We start from the raw sequence: 25339 nt of genomic DNA, 5'->3' as shown, positions 1-25339 counted from the left end.
ATGATATCAGTGATTGCCATATTCTAGTCTGCATCTCCCCAAGGTAATACATAAAACCTGGCCTGTTAGTGGGCCCTGAGGACAGGGTTGATGACCACTGACTTAGGGGACAGACCTGTCAAACCCTTGAGCTGCATTACTGATAATATAATTTTGGTCCACAAAGATGCTTCCTCACTATTTTATATCAAACTAAACCTACATTGATGTATGCTTCATATAGAAGGTTGTTGCCCAATTAATAATATAACCTACCGTAATTACAAATACTTGGTGTTGATCCACTTTTTCATTTCAACACAGGAAATATTAGCTGTCAGTAAGTAACAACTGGAACGTAATAACCCGGTAAATAAAGTAATAACACTTTTTCAGGCTTTTTGATGATTATTTATTTTTTCAAATATTGCTAACAAGTCTTGTGGAAATTATTCAAATGCACATATCAAATAATATCCTACAAATTTTCTATGCATATATTTTGGTATTCAAAAACCAGGATGCCATATAATATCTATGCTTATCTTAAATAGATATTAAACCTAAAAACAAAAATACATTATACTGCAGCTTACTAGTCCATAGATGTGGTCTCTGCATTGTCTTTTGTTTTTAGGCTTTTTTCCCTTTATGTTCACCTGTCAGTCTGGCCAGTAAGTCTGTTATCTTTAACTTCCTTTAACCCCTTCCTGCCAACCTCCTCCCAGCCGGGAGGCGGGCATTCGGGTCATGTGAATGTTGGGACAGCAGTCACATGATCGGAAAGCTACCGATCACAAGTATGCAGCAGGAGCTTACCGATAGTTACCATGCTGGGAGCGTTCTCTCAGCAGGGTAAGTTGTAAATACAGGGCCGCATATATGCAGCTGCTCGGCATTAAGGCCTAACGCCAAGAGGCCGCATATAAGCATACGGCTGGCGCCAAGGGGTTAACAGACCAAGCTGTCCAGCTAAAGTGTGATTTAGAAGGTTGAGACAAACCATTTACTTACAGTGATTAGCTTTTATTCATTTATGTAAAACTTTATCCCAAAAGGTAAAGATTTGTTTACTGCAACTGCCTAAAGGTGTCAGCATGAGTTTGGCTTTAATTTAGTCAAGTCCATCTAAATCTGCTAGAGCAAGGATATGCAATTAGCAGACCTCCAGCTGTTGCAGAACTTCAAGTCCCATCAGGCATAGTAAGACTCTGACAGCCACAAGCATGACACCTAGAGGCAGAGGCATGATTGGACTTGTAGTTTTGCAACAGCTGGAGGTCCTCTAATTGCCTATCCCTGTGCTAGAGCATCTAATGCCGCATACACACGGTTGGAATTTCCCGATAACAGATGTTCGATGTGAGCTTGCTGTCCGAAAGTCCGATCGTGTGTAAGCTCCATCAGACATTTGTTGTCGGAATTTCCGACAACAAAAATTTGAGAGCTGGCTCTCAAATTTTCCGACAACAAAATCCGTTATCGTAAATTACGAGCGTGTGTAGACAATTCCGACGCACAAAATTCCACACCTGCTCTGAATCAAGCAGAAGAGCTGCACTGGCTATTGAACTTCAATTTTCTCGGCTTGTCGTACATCACCACGTTCTTGATGTTCGGAATTTCCGACAGCATTTGTGTGACCGCGTGTATGCAAGCCAAGTTTGAGCCAACATCCGTCGGAAAAAAATCCAGGATTTTGTTGACGGAATGTCCGATCGTGTGTATGCAGCATAACATTACCCTCCCCCTGGATTGACTATGATGCTGTCTAAAGATGTCTCCGTTGCTCCTTCATAGAATGGAGACAACCTAAGGCAGAAAGTATGTTACTGGCCAAATCATCAGAGGAAAATAAAGGAAAGAGAGCTTTAATAATAAAACGAATGCAGTACCACATTTAAAGATTGGTAAGCTACAAAATATTAATATTTTGGTTTTGGGTTTAAAATTGCTTTAACATTATTTTTAAATGAACAATAAACACAATTTTGCTGGTATATAATGAGTGGTCACTGGTATGGCAGTGCTTTACTCAGTGTTAATGAGGGAGCCCTTTTCTTTTTGTGTGACATGACAGAAGATTACTTGTTTCTATGCATGTTCAGAGGTCTGCGATTTGGCTGTGGAGCCCTTGTCTCACAGACATACAGACTGCGGCTTCCTCACTCCAGCACATGGCTGAGAAGACCTCAAATCTAACATAGAAGCTTGAACCCCCTTAGTGATGGCAGTGTCTTTGTAACTTTGAGGCAATTCTGCTTCTAAACTAGTTAGCTCACATAAGGCTGCAGCGGTCTCTATGCAGTGCCCCCTGCAGGCAGATGCTGGGAGTTTTTATTCTGCTTCTTGCAGTGGTGCTGATGAGAAGTTCCTTGAAGAGTAAGAGGATGTGCCAGTTATTGCGAGCCGAACACTCCAGGTATCCACATTTCCAGTTCTTCTTCACCAGTACAGAGAGAACATGCCGTGGGGCGAATCGAAGCTTCTGCTTGTCTCTCTTGTTTCCAACCACAACAATCACTGGGGGCTTACTTGTGCTACACAAAATGACAAGCAGAAAACAGTGTGAAATATTTGCTCTGACAGATACACCAACTGGGAGACTGGCACTATGCATTATAGATGTGTTGTCATTAGAAGTTATTGTACTGTTTAAGGTGATTGTAACTAGTCCTAAAATTTTTACTGTTGGTGCAAATAAAAAAAAAAGTATTGGGAGATATTGTTAATAAACATAAGCCAACAGATCAAAACAAATAAATTCACTTATTATATGCCACGTCACTTGTCTTCAGTAGATACCTCTGCCAATGTTTTTTTTTTTTTTGCTTACTGTAGGAGGGAATGACAACACATCTGTTCTTGTCTTCTGTCCCAATTATGTACACACAGAAACACACAATAACAGTATTAAACGCTACCCAAAAAAACTGTTAGCGATCGCAGGGATCAGGCCTGACTCTGCGAACGCTGCAGTTATGTGTTTAGTGTTTTGTAAGTGACAGTGATCGATCGATACTGCCCTTACGTGGGCTGGGCGGAGGGGCAAAACGCAGGTGCCAGCAGGTATCTGGGCTGATCCCGCTAACAATGCGTTTTTTTTGGAACCCTAAACTGCTGGGGACGCTAGTATAGATCTGATCAGATCAGATATTGATCTGTTCAGATTCGATACCACTACGGGAGGTTTATGCTTTGCGCGTGGGTGTTAGCGGTACTGGCACTAACCTAGCGCTGCCTCGGGCGACGCAGACCCTGACCCTAAAACCTAATCGATATCACCCGCCGGGTGATCAGGGGGTTAAACCTTTATTCGGTAATAAATGGTGGGTGCCCTGATGCTATAAAAAGCAAACTAACTAACCAAAGTCACCCGTAACACTTATACGGTGATCACTGGTGAAAGGGTTAACTAGAGGCAATCAGGGAGTTAAAATCTTTATTAGATAGTATATGGGGGTCCCTGGCGCTATATAAAAACCTGACGGGGAACCTAAATAACTAACTGGCTAACCAGCGTCACCAGTGGCACTTATACGGTGATCGCTGGTGAAAGGGTTAACTAGGGGCAATCAGGGGGTTAAAACCGTTATTGGGTAGTATATCGGGGTACCTAGAGCTATAAAAACCTGGCGGTGAACCTAAAAAAATAACTAGCTACCTAGCGACACTAGTGACACTAATGCAGTGATCAGAAAAACGATCACTTAATGACACTGGCAAAAGGGGGTGAAAGGGTTAACTAGGGGCAATCAGGGGGTTAAACCCATTATTGGGTAGTATATCAGGGTACCTAGTGCTATAAAAACCTGGCGGTGAACCTAAAAAAATAACTAGCTACTTAGCGGCACCAGTGACACTAATGCAGCGATCAGAAAAACGATTGCTTAGTGACACTGACAAAAGGGGGTGAAATAGTTAACTCTAGGGGCAATCAGGGGGTTAAACCTTTATTAGGGGGGGTAGGGGGCTACCCTGGACCTAACACTAACTGCCCTGACAGTTTTTACTGTCACAACTGACACTAAATGCAGTGATCAGTAAATAAATGATCACTGCAATCAGTGACACTGTGACTGGGGGGGGGGGGATCGGGGGGGGGTGATCAGGGGGGATTTGTGTGCCTATGTGTACCTACATGTCAGTGTAGTGTTGGTGCACACTTACTTTCTCTGTTCTTCTCGCAGTCCGGTCAAAAAGACAGCCCTGAGGAGAATGACATCACTTCCTCCCTGCCTGTGTTTACTTTACACAGCGGGGGAAGCGTCTCATTCGCCAGGAGCGTTTGAGAGGGGATGGCCAGAAACCAACGGCCATCCCCTCATCCCGGATCGCTCCTGCAGCAAAACGGACTGCCGCATCCAGTGGGAGGGGGTCCGGTCGGACCCCCCACCCACTGGAAGGCGAGCACGTACATGTACGTGCTTGTGCCTGTTGGTGCCATTGCGCCAACGTACATTGCCATGCAGCGGTCCTTAAGTGGTTAAACACCTTTTGGTGTATTTAACAAATGTTTGCATAGCAATTCACCCACTGAAAGCGCGTGTACGTTTGTTTTGTGCAAATGGGGCAAAAAAATGAATGATGTTAGGCCATTTCATCTGCTGGTCAAATGTTTTTTGTCGATTTAAAAGCTGAAAATAATGCCCACAAGATGGCACTAAGTGTCATAGAAATGTAGTATGTTACTTCATGCCAACTAGTGGCCAGTGTAGTATTTTACGTTTTAAATCAATGAAAACCCTTGAGCGACACAGGAAATTGCCTAATAACATTTATTTTCTGCTCCATTTGCACATAACAGATGTACAAGCACTTTGACTGAGTGAGTTGCTATGCAATTTTTTTTTTTTTTAAATCATTCCCCTTGTGTATGATATAATGATAATAATGGTCACAGGTGGACTCTGATTCATAAAACCCGTGAATGTATAAACATAAGGCTTCCCATTTACGTTATATAAATACAAGTTTCTTTAACATTAGATGCGCACATTATGTACAATATACAATATGTAATGTTCAATAAGAAAGTAGTTTTGTATGAGGCAATCCCTTTTTTCTGTTAACAGCTATGTATTCCATTACTAAACACTCTAAATATAACTCATGGGCCAGCATGTGACATCACCACTCTTCAGATAAAATCTACATAATGTAATTGATAATGTAAAAAATGACAGTCATCATATACACAACTGAGAATTAGATCGCTGTTTTTCAAATGTTTCTTAGTCAAACCCATCTTAGGTGTGTTAGATCTATACACTGACTTTTATGTGAATATTTAGATTGTAGGCCGAGCTCACTAGACTATGATGACCATACTTTGGCATGATGGATTATAGTTTTTAAAAATATCACATCTTAGTAAAACAACATTGTCATGGTGTAGAATACATACACTATGGCATTGAGGATTTATAATCACTGATTTATATTCACCAATGGAGCATCACAGCTATCCCACTGATCTTACATATTATATATTGTGACAGTGCTGTGCCTTGTTAGAAGGGTTGGATCTCACCCAGATGTCACTTATGCAGATTGAAGGGCTCCGACATATCTCTTCTGAGTGGATTAAACTGTTTTTCAGCTTTCTCCAGGATTGGTAACTACTGGATTGGATTCAGAAGCCCAGAGACTTTGTAGAGACTTCTGAGAGCCTCCAACCCTGTGTCCAAATTTTACTGGAAACTAGCATCCTAATTGTGCAGGTATTTAGTATAGTGGTTGTCTGTTTCAGGACTCCTTCCCTGGAGACAAGCTGCTGCATGAGCAGTATGTCTGAACATTCCCTGTCTCTTCTGTTCATACAATCTGACCAGGCCGTCGCAGTCTGGATAACTAGGAGGCTGGAAAATGTATTTGTCACTGTGCTGCTGAAAACCCTGTGAGGGTAACCTTTTGTGATTTATTAAACTTTACTTTTGAATAAAAGTGCTCAAAAAGCCCTGAAAAGTACTATATATATATATATATATATATATATATATATACAGTGCCTTGCGAAAGTATTCGGCCCCCTTGAACTTTTCAACCTTTTGCCACATTTCAGGCTTCAAACATAAAGATATAAAAGTTTAATTTTTTGTGAAGAATCACCAACAAGTAGAACACAATTGTGAAGTGGAACGAAATCTATTGGATATTTTAAACTTTTTTAGCAAATAAAAAACTGAAAAGTGGTGCGTGCAAAATTATTCGTCCCCTTTACTTTCAGTGCAGCAAACTCACTCCAGAAGTTCAGCGGGTATCTCTGAATGATCCAATGTTGTCCTAAATGACTAATGGTGATAAATAGAATCCACCTGTGTGTAATCAAGTCTCTGTATAAATGCACCTGCTCTGTGATAGTCTCAGGGTTCTGTTGAAAGCGCAGAGAGCATCATGAAGACCAAGGAACACACCAGGCAGGTCCATAATACCGTTGTGGAGAAGTTTAAAGCCGGATTTGGATACAAAAAGATTTCCCAAGCTTTAAACCTCCCAAGGAGCACTGTGCAAGCGATCATTTTGAAATGGAAGGAGTATCAGACTACTGCAAATCTACCAAGACCTGGCCGTCCCTCTAAACTTTCAGCTCAGACAAGGAGAAGACTGATCAGAGATGCAGCCAAGAGGCCCATGATCACTCTGGATAAACTGCAGAGAACTACAGCTGAGGTGGGAGAGTCTGTCCATAGGACAACAATCAGTCATACACTGCACAAATCTGGCCTTTATGGAAGAGTCGCAAGAAAAAAGCCATTTCTCAAAGATATCCATAAAAAGTCTCGTCTAAAGTTTGCCACAAGCCACCTGGGAGACACACCAAACATGTGGAAGAAGGTGCTCTGGTCAGATGAAACCAAAATCAAACTTTTTGCCCACAATGCAAAACGATATGTTTGGCGTAAAAGCAACACAGCTCATCACCCTCAACACACCATCCCCACTGTCAAACATGGTGGTGGCAGCATCATGGTTTGGGCCTGCTTTTCTTCAGCAGGGACAGGGAAGATGGTTAAAATTGAGGGGAAGATAGATGCAGCCAAATACAGGACCATTCTGGATGAAAACCTGTTGGATTCTGCAAAAGATCTGAAACTGGGATGGGGATTTATCTTCCAACAAGACAATGATTCGAAACATACAGCAAAATCTACAAAGGAATGGTTCACAAATAAACGTATCCAGGTTTTAGAATGGCCAAGTCAAAGTCCAGACCTGAATCCAATCGAGAATCTGTGGAAAGAGCTGAAAACTGCTGTTCACAAATGCTCTCCATCCAACCTCACTGAGCTTGAGCTGTTTTGCAAGGAAGAATGGGCAAAAATTTCAGTCTCTCGATGTGCAAAACTGATAGAGACATACCCCAAGCGACTTGCAGCTGTAATCGCAGCAAAAGGTGGCTCTACAAAGTATTAACGCAAGGGGGCCGAATAATTTTGCACGCCCCACTTTTCATTTTTTTATTAGTTAAAAAAGTTTCAAAAATCCAATAGATTTCGTTCCACTTCACAATTGTGTTCCACTTGTTGGTGATTCTTCACAAAAAATAAAAATTTTATATCTTTATATTTGAAGCCTGAAATGTGGCAAAAGGTTGAAAAGTTCAAGGGGGCCGAATACTTTCGCAAGGCACTGTATATATATATATATATATATATATATATATATTAGTTCAAGCTAAGTATATCTCATATAAGGTTTAACAGTTATACAGTTATGAGATCCGACCTGCCCCCCTCCCCTGCTGCTGTGATCGATCTGACAAAAGCTACCATATGATGTAAATAGTTGATTAATAAAGACAGCATCAGGCTCTGCATTCATTTTGCCATTGCTTGTCTTGGGAAGGTGTAAGGAGAGGGGGTTATACCTGGGTAAGAGGTGAGCAGATAAGTGGGAAACAGGGAATGGGACAAGGAGGGGGCCTCCATGTCCTGTGGGCAAGTCAGGGGAGAAGAAGGGATGGGGTAGAGGTTCAGTGGTTGGTAGATTTGAGGGGTGCAGTAGAATAAAAAAGCTCAGTTAGAAAGAAGCTGTTAGAGCACATCCATAAGTATTAAAAGATAAGTTCACCTTTCAAAAAAAAATAACACATATTTTTGCAGGTAAAAAAAATGTGCATATATTTATGTATTTTTATTACTTGAGCCTGTATAGCATGGAATCCCAGATCCCTTCTTTTATGGGATTATATAGGTGGTTTTAGTTTGGGGCTCAACTAGAGCCTTAGGTTAGATTGCCACTTCTGCTAGTTAGAGGTCCAGTTGCATATCAGATTAGAAACTGCTAGGGAGGGACTAAAGCGCAAAGTAAATAGGCTGATTCTGAGTTCCAGTGCCACACCACAGTTCCTAGGTGTGAGAAGCTGCATTCCTGACTGGTTGGACAACAGTTGGAGGATCTCTCCATCACCGTTGATCTTTTCTTAAGGTCTCCAACACAAAGACAGACGCCACATCATTATAATCCTTAGGGTTCCCTGCAACTGAACTTTTCTGCAACATTCATCTGCAGGTATACTTATTAAAGAGGAGGTAAACCCTGATGGGTGTTACTTCCTCTTTGTTTCCCTGCAAAGGTTAAGCATAATGGGCTACTATGCATTGCATAGTAGCCCATTATGTGACGCTTACCTGCAGGAGAAGCCTGCGATGTCCCCGTCTTCCTCGCTAGTAGCAAGCACCCATTCATCACCCCTCTTCGCTCCGGGGCCACGAACTCTGTGACTGGCCGGATTCGCGTGACGTCACTCCTACGCATTCGCATAGGAGCCGCCTTTAACGGCATGACCAGAGCTGGAAACGCTACAGCGTGCCCTTTCTAACTCCAGCGCATGCGCAGAAGAAATTGCCGTACGGCAATTTGCAAATATCTCCTACACCGTGCAGATCTAGGCTTACCTGTAGGTTAAAGTGGTTGTAAAGAGTTTACAACCACTTTAATAACTATATATACCCGGGTATATGTGCACAATTTCACCAGGACTCCTATCAGGCTCTTTGCTGTGAATATTGGTTTGTACATTGGATGTATGTACTATTATTAATCTTTCGTTCTATAAAACTTACCGTATTTATCGGCGTATAACACATGCCGGCGTATAACACGCACCCCGAGTTTGGAAGGGAATTTAAAAGAAAAAAACTTTTAGGAGGGAAGTTTAAGGAAAAAAACTTACATTTAAATGCCAATCAATGCAGCCTTGTCAGTCATTTGCAGCCTTGCATTTAGCCTTGTCAGTCATTTGCAGCCATCCATTTAGCCTTGTCAGTGTCATTTGCAGCAATATACCATTTAGCCTTGTCAGTGTCATTTGCAGCAATATACCATTTAGCCTTGTCAGTGTCATTTGCAGCAATATACCATTTAGCCTTGTCAGTGTCATTTGCAGCAATATACCATTTAGCCTTGTCAGTGTCATTTGCAGCAATATACCATTTAGCCTTGTCAGTGTCATTTTCAGCAATATACCATTTAGCCTTGTCAGTGTCATTTTCAGCCACCATTTAGCCGTGTCAGTCGTTTGCAGCGTTGTCTGTGTGTTTGCCATTTAAAAATGGCGCCGCCGAGATACAGAGCGGATGTCCTGTGTATCTCGTGGCGCTCGGTAGTTCTCTGCGGCTATTTTCGGCCACACTCGGCCGTTCTCGGCTATCTTCGGCCACACTCGGCCGTCCTCGGCTATTTTCGGCCACACTCGGCAGTTCTCGGCGGCTTTCGGAAAGCCGAAAGCCGCCGAGAATGGCCGAGTGTGGCCGAAAATAGCCGAGAACAGCCGAAGATAGCTGAGATCGGCCGAAGATAGCCGAGAACGGCCGAGTGCGGCTGAAAATACCCGGAAGCTGTCGAGAACGGCAAAAAGGCTTAGAAACAGCGGGGGAGGGGGCGCATGCGCGGCGCGATGCGGGACAGACGTGTCTGAGCACAGCTCCGTCTGACCCGGTCTGCCAAGCCGGATTTCCCAGGGCCTTTCGCCTCGTTTCTGGCTGAAAATCACCCAGCACCCCTGCGGAATATACCTGCACATGCCCAACCACAAAAAACGGAGGATTAAGCGCTCTAAACACTCCGCAAGCCCTCTTCACATCATGGAGAAATCCCAGGCTAGAAAGTCTCAAGATGGCGCCGGTGCCTCCGTGACTACAGGCCTCCCCGCGCTGTCTCAGCACACCACCCACAGTGAGTACTCCTCTCCTCTCTCTAAGGCTGACCTAGACAATAGCCTCACAGCCATATATGAGAAACTCGCTGACAAAATACAGCAGGAACTGCATAAAACAACCAGCGCTCTCACACATGAGATTGCTAACATAGGCAGCCGCACCGACATACTGGTAACCAAACATGACGAACTTTCTCTCTCCCACAATGACCTCAGAAAAGATTATGAATCCCTGGCCGACAGCTTTGCGTTTATGCAAGCTCAAATGGAAGATTTGGACAATAGAAACAGACGCAATAACATCAGAGTCCGCGGTATTCCAGAGTCGGTTACCGACCTCGCACCAAACATTTCTAAGCTCTTCCAAAATTTACTGCCAGATAAGCAAATCTCGATTTTTACCTATGACAGAATTCACAGAGCCCTTCGTCCCAAACCAACACCTGACAAACCTCCACGTGACATTATCATGTGTATGAAGGACTTTTTACTAAAAGAAGAAATTATGCGTGCCTCACGAAATACCCCAAACATTGTGTTTGAGGGCCACAGGATCCAGATCTACCCAGATATATCCCCAGCCACTCTAGATAGGAGAAGCAGGATGAAAGAGGTCACTTCCATTCTACAAACAGCTAGAATCAGATATCGCTGGGGTTTCCCCTTTAAATTGTCAATAATACATAATGGCTCAACCTACACGGTCTACAACATAATTGAAGGCAAAGAACTCCTGGTTAAGCTGGGCCTTCTTGACCCCGAGCCTCCTGCCAGACCTATCTCTACTCCGCGCTCTTCGCCAATCTGGTCAACACCAGCTTCAAGACGTCCCCAGAGGAGTCAAGTAAGATGGCGACAATCTCCTCAGAACTAACATCTTTCCTCATCTAAGTGCCGCCTGCCTCATCGCCTCCCCCATGGTCACCTCTAGATCTCCAATCAAGTTCTCTGAGACTCCCCACTGTCCGTTACTTACACCATCGTATCTAAAGGATATGGACTCTGATATGGACTCTGATCCTCCCCCCCCCTTTTTTTTTTTTTTTTTTTTAAGTCAAATACTGTTGATCTGATTCAGCATTATTGTGTCCCTTTATAATGGTTATACATATTGATCCTGGTTTGATCTTGCTGTATAGACTTCTTTTTTTTTTTTTGTTGTTTTTTTTTGCTATCTTTTCTTTTCCTTTTTTTTTTGGACTGTTTGATTTTCTTTTTTGGTGGGATGGACCGAGGGTCTGGTGGTGGGGAAGGTCGAGCCCCTCTTCGTTTTTTTTTTTTTTTTTGTCCCTCTCCCCCTCTCCTCTGCTCCTCCCATATATGTCTTCGTGACATGTGGTAATAGCAGAATTGATAGCGATGCGGGATGAGAGGGAGGGGTTTGGGAGACATGTTTTGTAATGGCATTACACTTTTCTTTTTTTTTCTATGTGCTTGGCTTATCCGCCGTCGCTGGTTTGTCCCCACATCCGACCCGGTGCATGACGCCCCCTCTTTTTCGTAGGGTGTGCCTCGTGGACACTGTGGGACGGGTTTTGGACATATTTGTCCTTCAAATTCTACTGTTGGATCATCTGGCCTTTTGCCACATGACCCCCTTTTTGATTTTGAATATTCCAGTTTTTGTTCTATTATGCTATTTGGCCAGTTTGGCCCAGTTTAAAAAATGCATAATTATTATGATTGTTTACTCTATTTTGGTATTATGGTACAATTTTTACTTTACTTATGTGATGCCTCATGACTGCATCTCATATCCCACTATCCATATCATACTCACCAGATTTATTATTTCCACCTCTCCCCTAGATGTGGGCTTTCATTACGTTTCATTCTCCCCCTCTATACTCCCACGTACCTTCTCTCAACGGAGATTCATCTCCCATCTCGTCACCACTATCGATAACATTCCTCTAACATATCGCACTCAAATCTCTCCTAATGGGCCTTAGAGTACTCTCTCACAACGTTCAAGGCTTCAATTCCCCTCACAAACGCAAAAAAGCCTTCCAACATTATAAAAGACTGAAGGCAGACATTATCCTCATGCAGGAAACACATTTTTCAGCCACAAACCACCCAAAATTTTTTGATAAATCTTACAGCCAAATTTATTTTACCACATTCCACAACAAAACTAGAGGGGTTGCCGTTTTTGTCCGCAACTCTATTATTTTTGATATCCAAAACATCTACAAAGACGAAGACAGCCGTTTCATCATCATTAAGGGCACCATCAACAATCGCCATATCACAATTTCTTCACTTTACGCACCCAATGAATCCCACCACGCCTTTTACTCCAAATTTTTTGATACCCTGGAAAAATTTAACTCCCCACACTTGATTATAGCAGGAGACTTCAATCTAACGGCTCATCCAGCTTTAGATAGAAGTAATGCAACACCATCCTCTAAAACCTTTTCTAAATTTATGAACAGAACTCTCAACAGCCTACAATTGATAGACTCTTGGAGGGCACACAACATCAGTATTAGGGAATACACTCATTATTCCTACCCTCACAATTGTTATGCCCGACTAGATTACTTATACTGCACACCCATCCTACTCGCTAATTCTTCCGAAGCACTTATTCACTCCTGCCCATGGTCAGATCATAACATAGTCTCGATCGATCTCACCCACATAGGACTACCTCCAACCCCTTTTAACTGGCGTTTAAATGACTCTCTACTAACAGACCCCTCTATTATCCAAAAGGTTTCTACCCATATCGATAATTACTTTCTAGATAACTCTACAGATGACGTATCCCCCACGACCCTTTGGTCTGCGCATAAGGCAGTCTTAAGAGGCCACCTCATTCATATAGCGGCTACCAAGAATAAAGAGAGACTTGCTACAATTAAAGACCTTACTAGGGATCTGGATCTGCTATACCAAAAAATACACTTTTCTCCATCTCAAGAAATTAACTCTCAGATTCAGGAAAAACGCCAACAACTTGACACTATATTATCAGCAAACACGGAAAAAGCACTTAGATATTCCAAAGCTAAATTCCTACTACATGGCAACTCCGCATCAACGATGTTCGCACGAAAACTCAAACAAGAAATTAACCCGCCACATTTATATAAGTTGCGAGACAACAATGGCAACATTGTTACTCACCCCCAGGAGGTTATGGAAATCTTCACAGCCTTCTATAAAAATCTTCTCTCTGACCCTAACCCCCATCCTCAAACCCCACCGCTTGATTGGATAGACAACCTACACCTCCCTTCCCTCTCGAATGACCAAATTAATTCTTTGAAAGTCCCATTCACAATTCCTGAAACCATAAAAGTCATTAAATCTCTTAAAACCTCCACCGCCCCAGGCCCGGACGGCTACACATCCTCCTACTATAAAAAATTCACTCCCCTCCTGGCTCCCAAATTAACTAATCTTTTCAATCATATTCTTCAAGGTAACCAGTTCCCCGAAGAAATGCTCCTGGCCAATATGTCCTTAATCCCCAAGCCACATAAAGACCACTCCCTTCCACAAAATTTCCGTCCAATATCTGTTTTAAATAATGATCTAAAAATATTTGGCAGACTGTTGGCAGATAGACTTGCAGCAGTAATTCACAATCTAATTCACATAGACCAGACTGGATTCATTCCTAATCGTCAAATAGTTGATAATATTAGACTTGTCACCAATATTATACAAGACGCTAATCTGCATGCCAAACCAGTCTGTCTTCTTAGTCTCGATATTCATAAGGCTTTCGACAGTGTTGATTGGTCATACCTTAATCTTCTTCTTCCCAAATTCGGCATCCCTGACAAATTCCTTCATGGCTTTAATGCCCTTTATCATTCCCCACACACCAGGATCAAAATACCTGGCATAAATTCAAAATTTTTCCCTCTTAGCAGAGGCACTAGACAAGGCTGCCCTCTATCCCCCCTCTTATTCGCCTTAGCCATAGAACCCCTAGTCCAAGCACTAAGGAATAACATCAATATTAAAGGGTATACCAAGGGTCCCCATGACTTTAAGTTGAGTTTATATGCTGACGATGCTCTAATATTTCTATCCGACCCACTTATTTCTATACCTAATCTTCTTAATGAACTTAAAGTCTTCCAAAGGCTCTCGGGTTTAAGTATTAACATCAGCAAATGCTCAGCCCTTCCCATTAATATTCCCCAAAACATTCTAAATATCCTACACTCAAACTTCCCATTCACCTGGACCACAAGCTCATTTAGATACCTTGGCATTCACATATCCCCCTCTTTCAAATCCCTTTATAAGGTCAACTACCCCCCTTTATTTTCCCACATAAGTGCCCTACTAGATAAATGGTCCTCTTATCATATCTCCTTTTTGGGTAGAATCTGTGCCATTAAGATGTCCATAGTTCCTAAACTTTTATACTATTTTAGGGCCCTCCCCATAAACGTCCCCAAAACTAGAATTCTAAAGCTTCAAAGAGAAATAAACAAATTTATTTGGGCTAATAAAAAACCCAGATGTAGTAACTCCCTCATGCACAGGCCGCAAAATTTAGGAGGTCTCGGTCTCCCAAACATCTGGCACTATTTCCTCGCATCCAAGCTCTCCCAAATTTCTCAATGGCATGCCCCTATATATAACATCCCATGGAAAACATTTGAATCTTCTTCTATCCTTCCTCTATACTTACAAGGCCTCTTATGGTCGAATCACAGCAATTTTCGTACTTTAAACAAGGCTAACATGATAGTTGCACAACTTTTCCAAATTTGGACAAAGATCAAGGATACATTTAACCTTGCATCTACCATTTCCCCACTAACCACATTCCTCGGGGATAGGAGATTTTCTCTTTCTTTGGATGTCTATAATCAATATGCTTTATGGTCTAAATACAAACTTTCTACACTGGGCTCCTTTATCTATAAATCTTCTTTCCCTACATTTAACTCACTTCAAATCAAGCACGACCTCCCCCCTACGGAACTCGCACGTTATGACCGAATAAAACAATTCTTTGATCTTCACTACACCTTACAACCCCTCTCTTCAGAAACACTCTTTGAACACATTTGTTTGCACTCCTCCAGAGACAGAGGACTCATCTCACTACTCTATAACCTGTTAAACTCCTCCTCCACCCCGGAAAAATCTGCCCCAATGTTACACTGGGAGGAGGAGCTTGACTGTTCTTTCACCCCAGAACTTTGGAGCGAGATGACCGACAATCTCCGGAAAAGTAATAAAGCAATTGCCTTTAGAGAAACCCCTCTCAAACTATTTTCAAGATGGTACATGACCCCGTCCAAAATTCACTCCTTTTATCCCGAAACTTCCCCTAATTGCTTCAGGGGCTGCACAGAACCAGGCACATATGCTCATATTTTCTGGAGTTGCCCTCAACTTCAACCCATATGGCAAGCAGCTATCACCAGATTTGAGCTATCCTCAAAACACAAAGTCTCCCTTACACCACAAGTATGCATATTGTATGCCAATCTCCCTAACACTCCTACTCCTTGCACGAGACTGTTTCACTCCCTCATTAGCTCGATACAATGGATGATTGCTTTAAATTGGAGAACTAATACCCTTCTCTGGTCGCAAGTTTTGAACCGTATGGAAATGCTCAAACTATCAGAAAGAATTCACCATACCTTATATGACAGTATGCACATCTTTAACAACAAATGGTTATACTGGTCCCTACCTTGATCACATTCTGGTACCCCCACTCGAAATCTCTCTTCTCTCCTTAGGTCCCGTACATAAAATTGTAATTCTATTATCTGTATCACTTTTCCCATCCCCTCTAATTTCTGTACCACCCTCACATTATGTAAACCCTAGCTTGTATTATCATCTACGCTTCATGCTATATTTTTACCAAAAATTATCGTTTTATGCATTTTATTTGTATTTTCAAACTGACAAATAAAGCTTTTGTAAACAAAAAAAAAGAAACAGCGGGGGATCGGCGTATAACACGCTCCCCCGATTTCCCCCTAATTTTAGGGGGGAAAAAACACGTGTTATACGCCGATAAATATGGTATATTATTTCTATAATGGCATGCATCTATAGGCTTATGGTTAATGTTAAAAACTGGTTGCAGTAGTTCTTCTGCTCCCAATTACTTTGATTAGATTATTTTTTCATTTCCCAAGAAGGTAATCCCCTTTGTTCACAGAGGCCCTGTCCTGGGTGAAGGCACTGACAACTTTTTTTTATCAAATTCACTCTTCCACTTAATGGAGGTTCTGGTTCTCTTAGTTACCTTCAGGTTTAGTGCACATTCCTGTTTGGGGAGGACTATTTCTCATAACGCCTTCTAAAAGAGGGCAACATATGTAACAATTTTCTAGTCTGATTACTTGTATTTTACTTATGGAAAATTTGTAAGACAAAATTTGGATTAGAGGACCAGACAAAATTGTTCAAAAAAGATTGGATGGGTTTGAAATAAGATACAGGGATGTGATTCAGAGTTGTCCGAAGTAGGTAGAGTATGCAGGGTAGGATATTTTGTTGCATCTTCCCTTCTAGTCATCCGCCCAGTGTATATGCTTTTACTGTATCTGGAGGGTGGTAGTATTGCATTGATCCTAAGCTTTAACATGGTTATAAATATCCTTTATGATCTCTAAGAACTTAATGTTTTTCAAAAAACTGGTATAAGGAAAAAATACGACCCAAAACAATGATGGCACTACCCATTTGGAAGGTAGCCATACTCCAGGACTCTGTAGAATGTATAACTACCAGTAAATGGAACCCAATTGATTACCTCATAAAAGCAATTTCATTTTTTTTTATAAATGAAATTGCACAATATAACTTTTGACTTCTTATGTCTGCATACATTTTCTTTAAAATGTCCAGTATGCTTGTATTGATTTCTTACTATACACTTTGTTTTAATGAAATGGAGATGACACTTTCACCGAGAATCCCTTAATAACTTTGGTCTATTAATGAGATCCTGACCTGTCCAAGATTTGCTGCCTCAGCTGCTTCACATGGTGGAAACTCTCAGGGCTGCAGATGTCAAACACCAAAATGAAGACTCTGCTGTTACGGAGCCCCCGAAAACGTGGATCCATCCACTCCTGTAGGACATAAAAAAAAAAACAGGATAAGTTATGTCACACTTGCCACATTTGTCACATCAAAATCAGTGAGAACCCAATGTGCATAATAGAAAATGACTGCCATTGTTGAACATTGCAAGTAATCATCACCCATACACAGTATATGGACCATGTACATGAAAATTTCTTATCAAATCAATGGGAGGTAAGAAATCTCTCTGTACTGATTCAGACCACTGAACTGCTAGTGCCAAATCTGACATTTAGCAGGAGTGCACTGAAAAAAAAATCACATAAATCTTGAAAATCAATGTATGATAACATGTAGTTGTGATTGTATAAGTCGTGTTATTGTTTGCAACCATCCCTTTCCTCAAACATGCAGTGTTTAAGGCCTCATGCACACTGGTAATTTTTGGATGTTTTTACAGCTGCTGTTTTTGGCTTCAGATGTTTTTTTCTGCAGCCTGTAAACTCCCGAGCATGTTATCCTATGTGTCCATGCACACATAGGCTGTTATGAGCAGTTTTTGTCAGGGGCGTTTTCTAGATTGAAAAAAACCCCAGAACCAGTAGGTTTTGAGAGGAGTTTTTAAGCTGTAAAAATGCTCTTAAGCCCCATACACACGATCGGAAATCCCACCAGCAAAAGTCCGATGAGAGCTTTTGGTCAGATATTCTGACCGTGTGTATGCTCCATCGGACTTTTGCTGGCAGAATATCCGCCAGCAAAAGATTGAGAGCGGGTTCTCTATTTTTCCGACGGAAACAGTTCCGATTGGAAATTCTGATCGTCTGTAGCAATTCCGACGTGCAAAATTCCTACGCATGCTCTGAAACAATTCAACGCATGCTCGGAAGCAATGAACTTAATTTTCTCGGCTCGTCGTAGTGTTGTACGTCACTGTGTTCTTGATGGTTGAAAGTTCAGAGAACTTTTGTGTGACCGTGTGTATGCAAGCCAAGCTTGAACCGAACTCCATCGGAAAAACCATCCGAGATTTTTCAGACGAAAACTTAGATCGCGTGTATGCAGCATAACTCTGAAAAAAAGCTGAAAATAGCTTAAAAACGCTGAAAAACATGTCTAATCTGTTTTTTTCAGCGTTTGAGCGTAAGCTTTTATGGGAGTATAGTTTTCTATAAAAAAAACACTACAGCTAAAAAACGTTACTACAAAAATGCTGAAAAACTCACTACAGCTACAGCTTTCCACAGCTAACATTACTGGCTTTTTTATAATGTCCAGAGTGCATGAGGCTAAGGTTAAAGGGGTTGTATTTGCATTTTTATTATTTTCTAAATAGGTTCCTTTAAGCTAGTGCATTGTTGGTTCACTTACCTTTTCCTTCGATTTCCCTTCTAAATGTTTTTTTTCTTTGTCTGAATTTCTCACTTCTGGTTTCTCCTCAGTAAACTTCACACCATCATCCGAGCGGTGTTTAGTCAGCCAGAACAGTTTACTGAACAGCTTACTGAGGAGGAACAGGAAGTGAGAAATTCAGACAAAGAAAACAAAGAAAAAAAACATTTAGAAGGGAAATCGAAGGAAAAGGTAAGTGAACCAACAATGCACTAGCTTAAAGGAACCTATTTAGAAAATAAAAAACAAACCTTTACAACCCCTTTAAGTTCACCTTTTCCTGAAAATTAAAGGGCAAACTAATTCCAAATATCCTGGCTACCCCTCCGAATCCCACTGCACATAGCGGCCCTGTGCTGCTGGTGGTGCTGGTAAAGCGGTCTGTACACTACAATACCCTGCCCTTCAGTGAGTATCCATTACACTGCTCACAATGGCAAGCGTTTATTGGTCAATGCAGCCATCTGACACTTCTGACCAATGAGAAGAACATCTGAGGCTTCTTCTAACGGTAAGGTGTCCCTGAAGAAAGAAGCACTTCTCAATGGTCAGCATGGTCATGTGGTCGCAAAATGGTAAATTTTTCTTTTCTGAAAATACATACCTTAACACTCACAGGTCTCGTTCCTCTCCCAGCTTGTGACTACACAGTGAAGGGGGAAGCAGAAAACTGGTAGGTTTAACTTTTTGTCACTCTGCTCTCTCCCTCCTCCTATTAGCATGTACCTTGTTAGCAGATGGGCACTGCAACAATGATATTTCCACCTTCCCCAGGAAGGAATTGTAATGAGGAATCCAGCTGCATTTCAGGTAAATCTCTAAATAACTACTTTTCCTCCAAAAATACAATGCTCTTCACATTGTCAGGAGGCACCCCATGTATTAACTGCCCCTAAATTGCAAGTGTAAATGAGACTATTCATGTAACAGCTGGTCAATACTCAACATCTACTGGGTAGAACACACTACCTCAATCAGATTATCAAGAACCCCATGCTCTTCAGGACAAAGCTGTGAGGACATTGAATAAGATATGGTAATTGGCATCTCAGGCACAATTAGAGGTGGTGGTACAGTACAGGCAGAAATTTATTCTGTCTTGGATGGTGCCAAAGTGTGCTTCGCACCTCTGTGACTGTCCACACTCAGGCTGGAGGGAAGAACATTTTGCACTTTCTTTTTATTATTATTTATGGTTTAATCCCTTCTAAATGCCTGGAGGTGAAGGTGGACTTTTGGGTCATGCGGTCGCTGTGCTTGGCTGTCACAGTGTGGTCACAAGATCGGACATCTCCTTAACACACGTATAAATGAATCAGGAAGGAAGACTGGTAGAAGATGGAAGTGCTTGAATTTATGCCTAACATTATCTGATGGCACTATTGCTTTATTATATATTGAGTGTTTGGTATCAGGACACAGTGCACAGCAGCTATATTTTGATTATTTATTCATTTATGATAGTGTAGGTCTCTTGCACTATTTTTATGACTGGTGACCTTAACAGACAATAGGAAAGTGTGGGAGCTGCAAGCTGGGACATTTAAAATAGTGTGCCCTCACTGCTAGGTCAACCCACCCCATTCCTCCCCTAACTCTAAATTAAACCTTCAATAACTTCCCCTAACAGCTAAAGAGAACCAGTCATGATTGTGCAGGAAACGAAGCATTTAGTATAAAAATTATAATTTTCTGAGTATGAATCGTGAAACTAAAAGTCCGAGTCCCTCTGAGGTCGGAATGCATGAACAGTTTCAGCAGTTGGCTTCACACCCAATGTGTTGTAGGAACAATAGGTAAAATGTGTGGCTCACCATTTGTTCATTTAGCATTGCACCCCCATTGCTCAACTACGGTAGCTGCCAAGACACCAAGGCCGTAGATCATTTTTTGCTCTGAGGGGGTTCAGCAGCAGGTACTAAGTAGAAGTGTTTTTAAACAAAACAAATTGCGCCAAATTCAAAGGAAAAACAATGTGTTGCTCATAGTAAGCAATCACATCCTTAATTCTATTTTCTCAGATCCTCTTGAAAATCGAACCTGATTTCAGTTTTTGCCTTCTTCCAGTTATTATGAACATTGCCCAGTGAGGTTGGCTATTGTCCAGTCTAAAACCTGGTACTGGCTCAACGAAAAATGAAAAAAACCTGACGGATCAGTGCTCTCTGCCAATGGACTGCCTATCACAGGATGTTGCACTGTAATAGCCCATCTTATTGGGAGGGTGCAAAAAACAGCACACTCACTGATTTTTTGTTAACCCATGGTACTAGACAAGAGAAGTGGTACTGTACAGAGTCCATACATACAGAACGTACCTATAAACTTTTTAGCTTGAGAATGAAGGGCATGAAAGGGAAGCAGCATCCTGCTGTGCGAGCAGCGTGCCCCTGCAAAAAAGTGGGTGAGGCCAAACATGATAGTGTGTGGGTCTTAAGGGACACGGTTAACCACCTCAATACAGGGCACTTACACCCCCTTCCTGCCCAGGCCATTTTTCAGCTTTCAGCGCTGTCACACTTTGAATGACAATTGCGTGGTTATGCTACACTGTAACCATGTGAAATTTTTATCATTTTATTCACGCAAATAGAGCTTTCTTTTGGTGGCATTTAATCACTCCTGGGTTTTTTCTTTTTTCCTAAAAAAAAAAACAGACCAAAAATGTTGAAAAAACTAAAAACGTTTTTTTTTGTTTCTGTCAGTAAAGTTTGTAAATAAGTAACTTTTCTCCTTCACTGATGGGTGCTGATGAGGCGGCACTGATGGGCGCTGATGAGGCAGCACTGATGGGCACTAATGTGGACTGATGAGGAGGCACGAATATGCCGCACTAATGGGCACTGATAGGTGTCACTGATATGTGGCACTGATGAGCACTGATAGGCGGCACTGATAGGTGGCACTGGTGGGCACAGATAGGCAGCACTGGTGGATGGCACTGATGGGCATTGATCTGTGGCATTGATGAGCACTGATGGGCACCAGTGATGGACATTGATGGGCAGCACTGATACCCACTGATTACTGGCACTTGTGGGCACAGAGTGGTGCCAAATGTGGGAACTGATTGCTGGCAGTGGCATTGCTGACACTTAATTGTAATCATGTTCAGTGCCCTGATTACATCCCTAGTAAACCTCTGTGAGGAGATGCCGCTGATCAGCTCTCCTCTCCTCACACTCTGTCAGTGTGAGGCGAGGAGTGCCGATTACCGGCATCTCCGTATTTACATGTGAGAGCCATGCCGCTCAGCCGTCATTTGAGGTTAAACAAAACCTGGGCTTCCTTGTAGCTATAAAATATGTTAAGGCCGAGTCTTCCATAATTGCTGTTGTGTTAGCCTGTTAGGCCCTGTCTGTTCACATGTAGTGATATGGGATCGTGGGCAGAATCACTGTGATTCTGTCTGCAATTCCAAATCACACTGCAGTTCTGGCAAAACCCAGCACATGTGTTGATCGCTCAACAATTAAAGCAAAAAGATGCCACATTGTGGTGCCAGTAAAAATGACTGGACCACACACACGTGGGCTGCATTTTGCCAGCATTGCAGTGTGATTTGGAATCATGGCGCGGTGGCAAGCAGAATCCCAGCAATATTTTTCCCACGATCCCAAATCGCTATATGTCCCTAACAGGCACAACAGCAATTATGGAAGACTCAGTCCAGCGCTTCAATCATCAATTTTGCCAGCACTTGCCACAACCTCAGATACCAGTAGAATGACAGGAAGAAATTCTGCAGCACTGCAGTTCTAAGCTAGCCTGACTGAGGAGAACACAAGGGAAAGAGGGACACACCTAGTGACCCAGGGTGGACTAGATGGATCAATGGACAGCAGCCAGCAGCACTTCAGAACATCATCCACATCCATGTCCACGTGGCAGGCTGGTGGCTAACAGCACCCTTGTGGGTCCAGCTCCTCACCCAAGCGGCAGCAAAAAGGTGGGAAGCGGCCCTGCAAGGAGGCAGAGCCAATGGAAATAGAGAGGACCGTTGGTAGGTGTCGGTCACTCCCACTCTGCTAAGTGTTTCCTCCTGTCCTGGTGGTTGTGGCTGGACAAGTCAAGAAGACATGATCTCATATAAAGAAGCCTGGAGGCACTGAGGTGCAGAGGCAGAGCAGAAAGAGCCAGGACCCTGTTTAAAATTAAATTAAAACATTTTCAAATTCAGTTTACTGATCAGGCAGTGATTGTGATTGTGTGCCAGAGGTTACAGTGTATCATTACTGCTCACTGACTGGCTGCTAGAGGTTACAGCACACACTAAGGCTCACTGATTAGTTGCTAAAGGTTACTGCACATCATTTCTGCTTGCTGATTGGCTGATAGAGGTTACTGCACATTACTGCTCACTGATTGGTAGTAAAGCCCACATCCAGCGACCACGGCTTGCATAGTACTACTCGTTGCCAAGCATTGTAATGGTTCCATGAAGGAGCTCCAGACCCCCAAATATGAACATCAAGAGCTTAGATAGGAAGGAAGAAGGAAAAGCTAAGAGGACGTGATGCCAAGGCTGGCCAAAGTAGAGGGAACAAGCAAAGAGAAAATAAAATAAAAGGGAGGAGTGGGGGGGAGAGAAGAAGAAAAGAGATGGGTCCGTCCAGGGAACTTATTCATACTATATGGTTCAGTCATTCAGAAACCTGTAAGTAAGCAAGCCAAGGATACCTTATTTTGTCAAAATTGTATTGTATTGTATCTCGTAAGACACTCACTATATTTTTATTGAACTTGATCCATGTAAGTTTTCATTTTACTATTGCTGTCAATGATGGGGCTTTTCCCTCTATCAGGTTTTTATTCTATCTGTGTCTCTACTGGCTAGATTCTCACCTTCCTAAATTGTCCTGGTGATAACAAAAATGCAAATTTTTCACCAAAACAAGAATAGAGGATTAATCTTCCAATCGGGACACTAGTTCTGATGACAACTGTCTAAGATGAATATTGCTTACTTTGGAGACATTTGCTTTCTCACATCCTGTTTTTGCCTATGGGACTCCAATTGGACAGATATACAAAAAAAACAAAAAAACACAGGAGTGATAACCAGTCTCAACGCTATCCAAAAAGAAAAAGAAATTTGGCTTTAGATGTATGGATGTGCGTTAACCTAACCATTTCAAACAAAACCGTTGGCCTGAAACCTCTGCAGTTATCTTATGAACACTGAAAGGTAATGATCTGATGACAGAAAGAAACAGTGCATAGTGTCACAGGTCACTGGTGTCCAAAATGTTGGAAAGGACTTGAATGTGAATAAGTGCAAATGTATATTTATATCATACATTACTTTACATTTCCTTTATACACTGCATATTTAAAAGAATCATACGTGAGCACCACCATGGTATGTTTCAGAAAGGTTACAGTGCATTTATTTGGTCTGCAGACATTATAGCAACAAAGAACCACAGGAGATATTCAAATGTCAGTCATTTGGCAGATTCCATGTACGATTTTGGTAACTTGCGAATATAACCAACCTTATAGTGGTCTCACCTGTCCCGCAGATCCAGGGTATCTAGGCAGGTTGGGTAAATCCAGTATGAGCAGCTCATACATCCTCTCGCTGAGCACTGCAGAGGCTCTGTGCAGCTGCCTACTCTCAGTTGGGGTGTATTCCTCCTGGAACTCTTGGGCTACAAATTGTTGGATGATAGAGGTCTTGCCAACCCCAGGTGCTCCTAGCACTGCCACCTGCACAGTCTGCACCATCTTCATACAAGCACACCTGCACCTATCACTTGTTCTTACATCTGCAGCCATCAGCAGCTATTGTCTTGGCATCATGAAATCATGGGGCACCCTCATTCTGACATCTGTAACAGCAAAACAAATGACATTTGGAGAAAAAACATCAGTAGTGCATAAGGATCATAGAGGCATATGTCTAAAAGCTCACTAAGGCAGGTGAAAAATAATGTACATTTGATAGCCTCCATGGGTAGAACCATTCACATCCTAAGGATCTGAAAAGATGACGATCACATTATGAGTTATTAGCAAAACAACGTAACATCTAATTATACCTTCTAGCAAAACAATGTAATATCTAATTATACCTTCATTACAGAATTGCAAAAAAAAAAAAAAAAAATCACTTTTTTCCCAAGTAAAGGAAAAATGTCAATTAATTTAAATATTGACAAAAAAATAAAAATACACTATCACCAAAGCTGGTTGTGCATTGATTGAAAAGACATTGATGACACCATAGAAGTGGTAACACAATTGCTGTAGTGGCATAAAGGACTATATTTTAAGTAATGATCAGTGGAATCAGCCTTGGCATTTATCAGAACGGAGGATGGATGGATGAGGTGCTAGCAGCTGCAGATTGGTCATTAGATGTAGAAGTCATCGGTCAAGGTCATCGCTGCCTTGGTGACTAAAAGCTGTGCCGGAGGATGAAAAAGGGCACAAACATGATGAAAAATACAGAATAGGAAGTACCATTTTATCAGCCTTTCACCTCAATACAGCAAGACAAAAAAATAAATAATGACTCTTTGTATGGATGGGTCTATATTTTGTCTGCAGTATTAGCGATGGACACAATACATAGAGCCATGTTCTTACCCCCTGTGCCTTTCTGCGCCCAAACTTGACATGCAACCATTAACCTTTAGCACCAGGGACAGCGACAGCACATCCAAGCCAGCATCTTCATATGACTGTATACCTTTCCCCTCCTCCCCCCTGTTTTATTCTTGCTGAGCACAGCAGGATTGTGGGGCACGTGCTGCAGAATAC

At 42.0% G+C, this 25339-nt stretch overlaps 1 protein-coding gene across 1 annotated transcript; it reads right to left on the bottom strand.

Annotated features, from left to right (window-relative positions):
- Window positions 1–367: 367 nt before the first annotated feature.
- RASL10A (RAS like family 10 member A) lies at window positions 368–25315 on the bottom strand. Its single transcript, XM_077461233.1, has 4 exons — window positions 25166–25315; window positions 24086–24405; window positions 17105–17226; window positions 368–2519 (listed from the first exon to the last, which is right to left on the bottom strand). The coding sequence occupies exons 2-4, from the start codon at window positions 24350–24352 to the stop codon at window positions 2258–2260; spliced, it is 651 nt and encodes a 216-aa protein (XP_077317359.1). The 5' UTR covers window positions 24353–24405; window positions 25166–25315; the 3' UTR covers window positions 368–2257.
- Window positions 25316–25339: the final 24 nt, after the last annotated feature.

The sequence above is a fragment of the Lithobates pipiens genome, unplaced genomic scaffold, assembly GCF_037356315.1.
Source record: "Lithobates pipiens isolate NorthernLeopardFrog02 unplaced genomic scaffold, aLitPip1_a1.2 Scaffold_3, whole genome shotgun sequence".
Lineage (NCBI taxonomy): Eukaryota > Metazoa > Chordata > Amphibia > Anura > Ranidae > Lithobates > Lithobates pipiens.
This window is presented reverse-complemented; position numbering and strand designations above follow the sequence as displayed.

Excerpts from the sequence above, each read along its gene's own strand:
- RASL10A (XM_077461233.1), bottom strand. The coding sequence starts at position 24,352 with ATGGCTGCAGATGTAAGAACAAGTGATAGGTGCAGGTGTGCTTGTATG. Across the intron at positions 17,227-24,085 it reads ACCCTGGATCTGCGGGACAG|GAGTGGATGGATCCACGTTT; the intron begins GTGAGACCACTA and ends TATGTCCTACAG. Across the intron at positions 2,520-17,104 it reads AGGCAGCAAATCTTGGACAG|CACAAGTAAGCCCCCAGTGA; the intron begins GTCAGGATCTCA and ends CATTTTGTGTAG.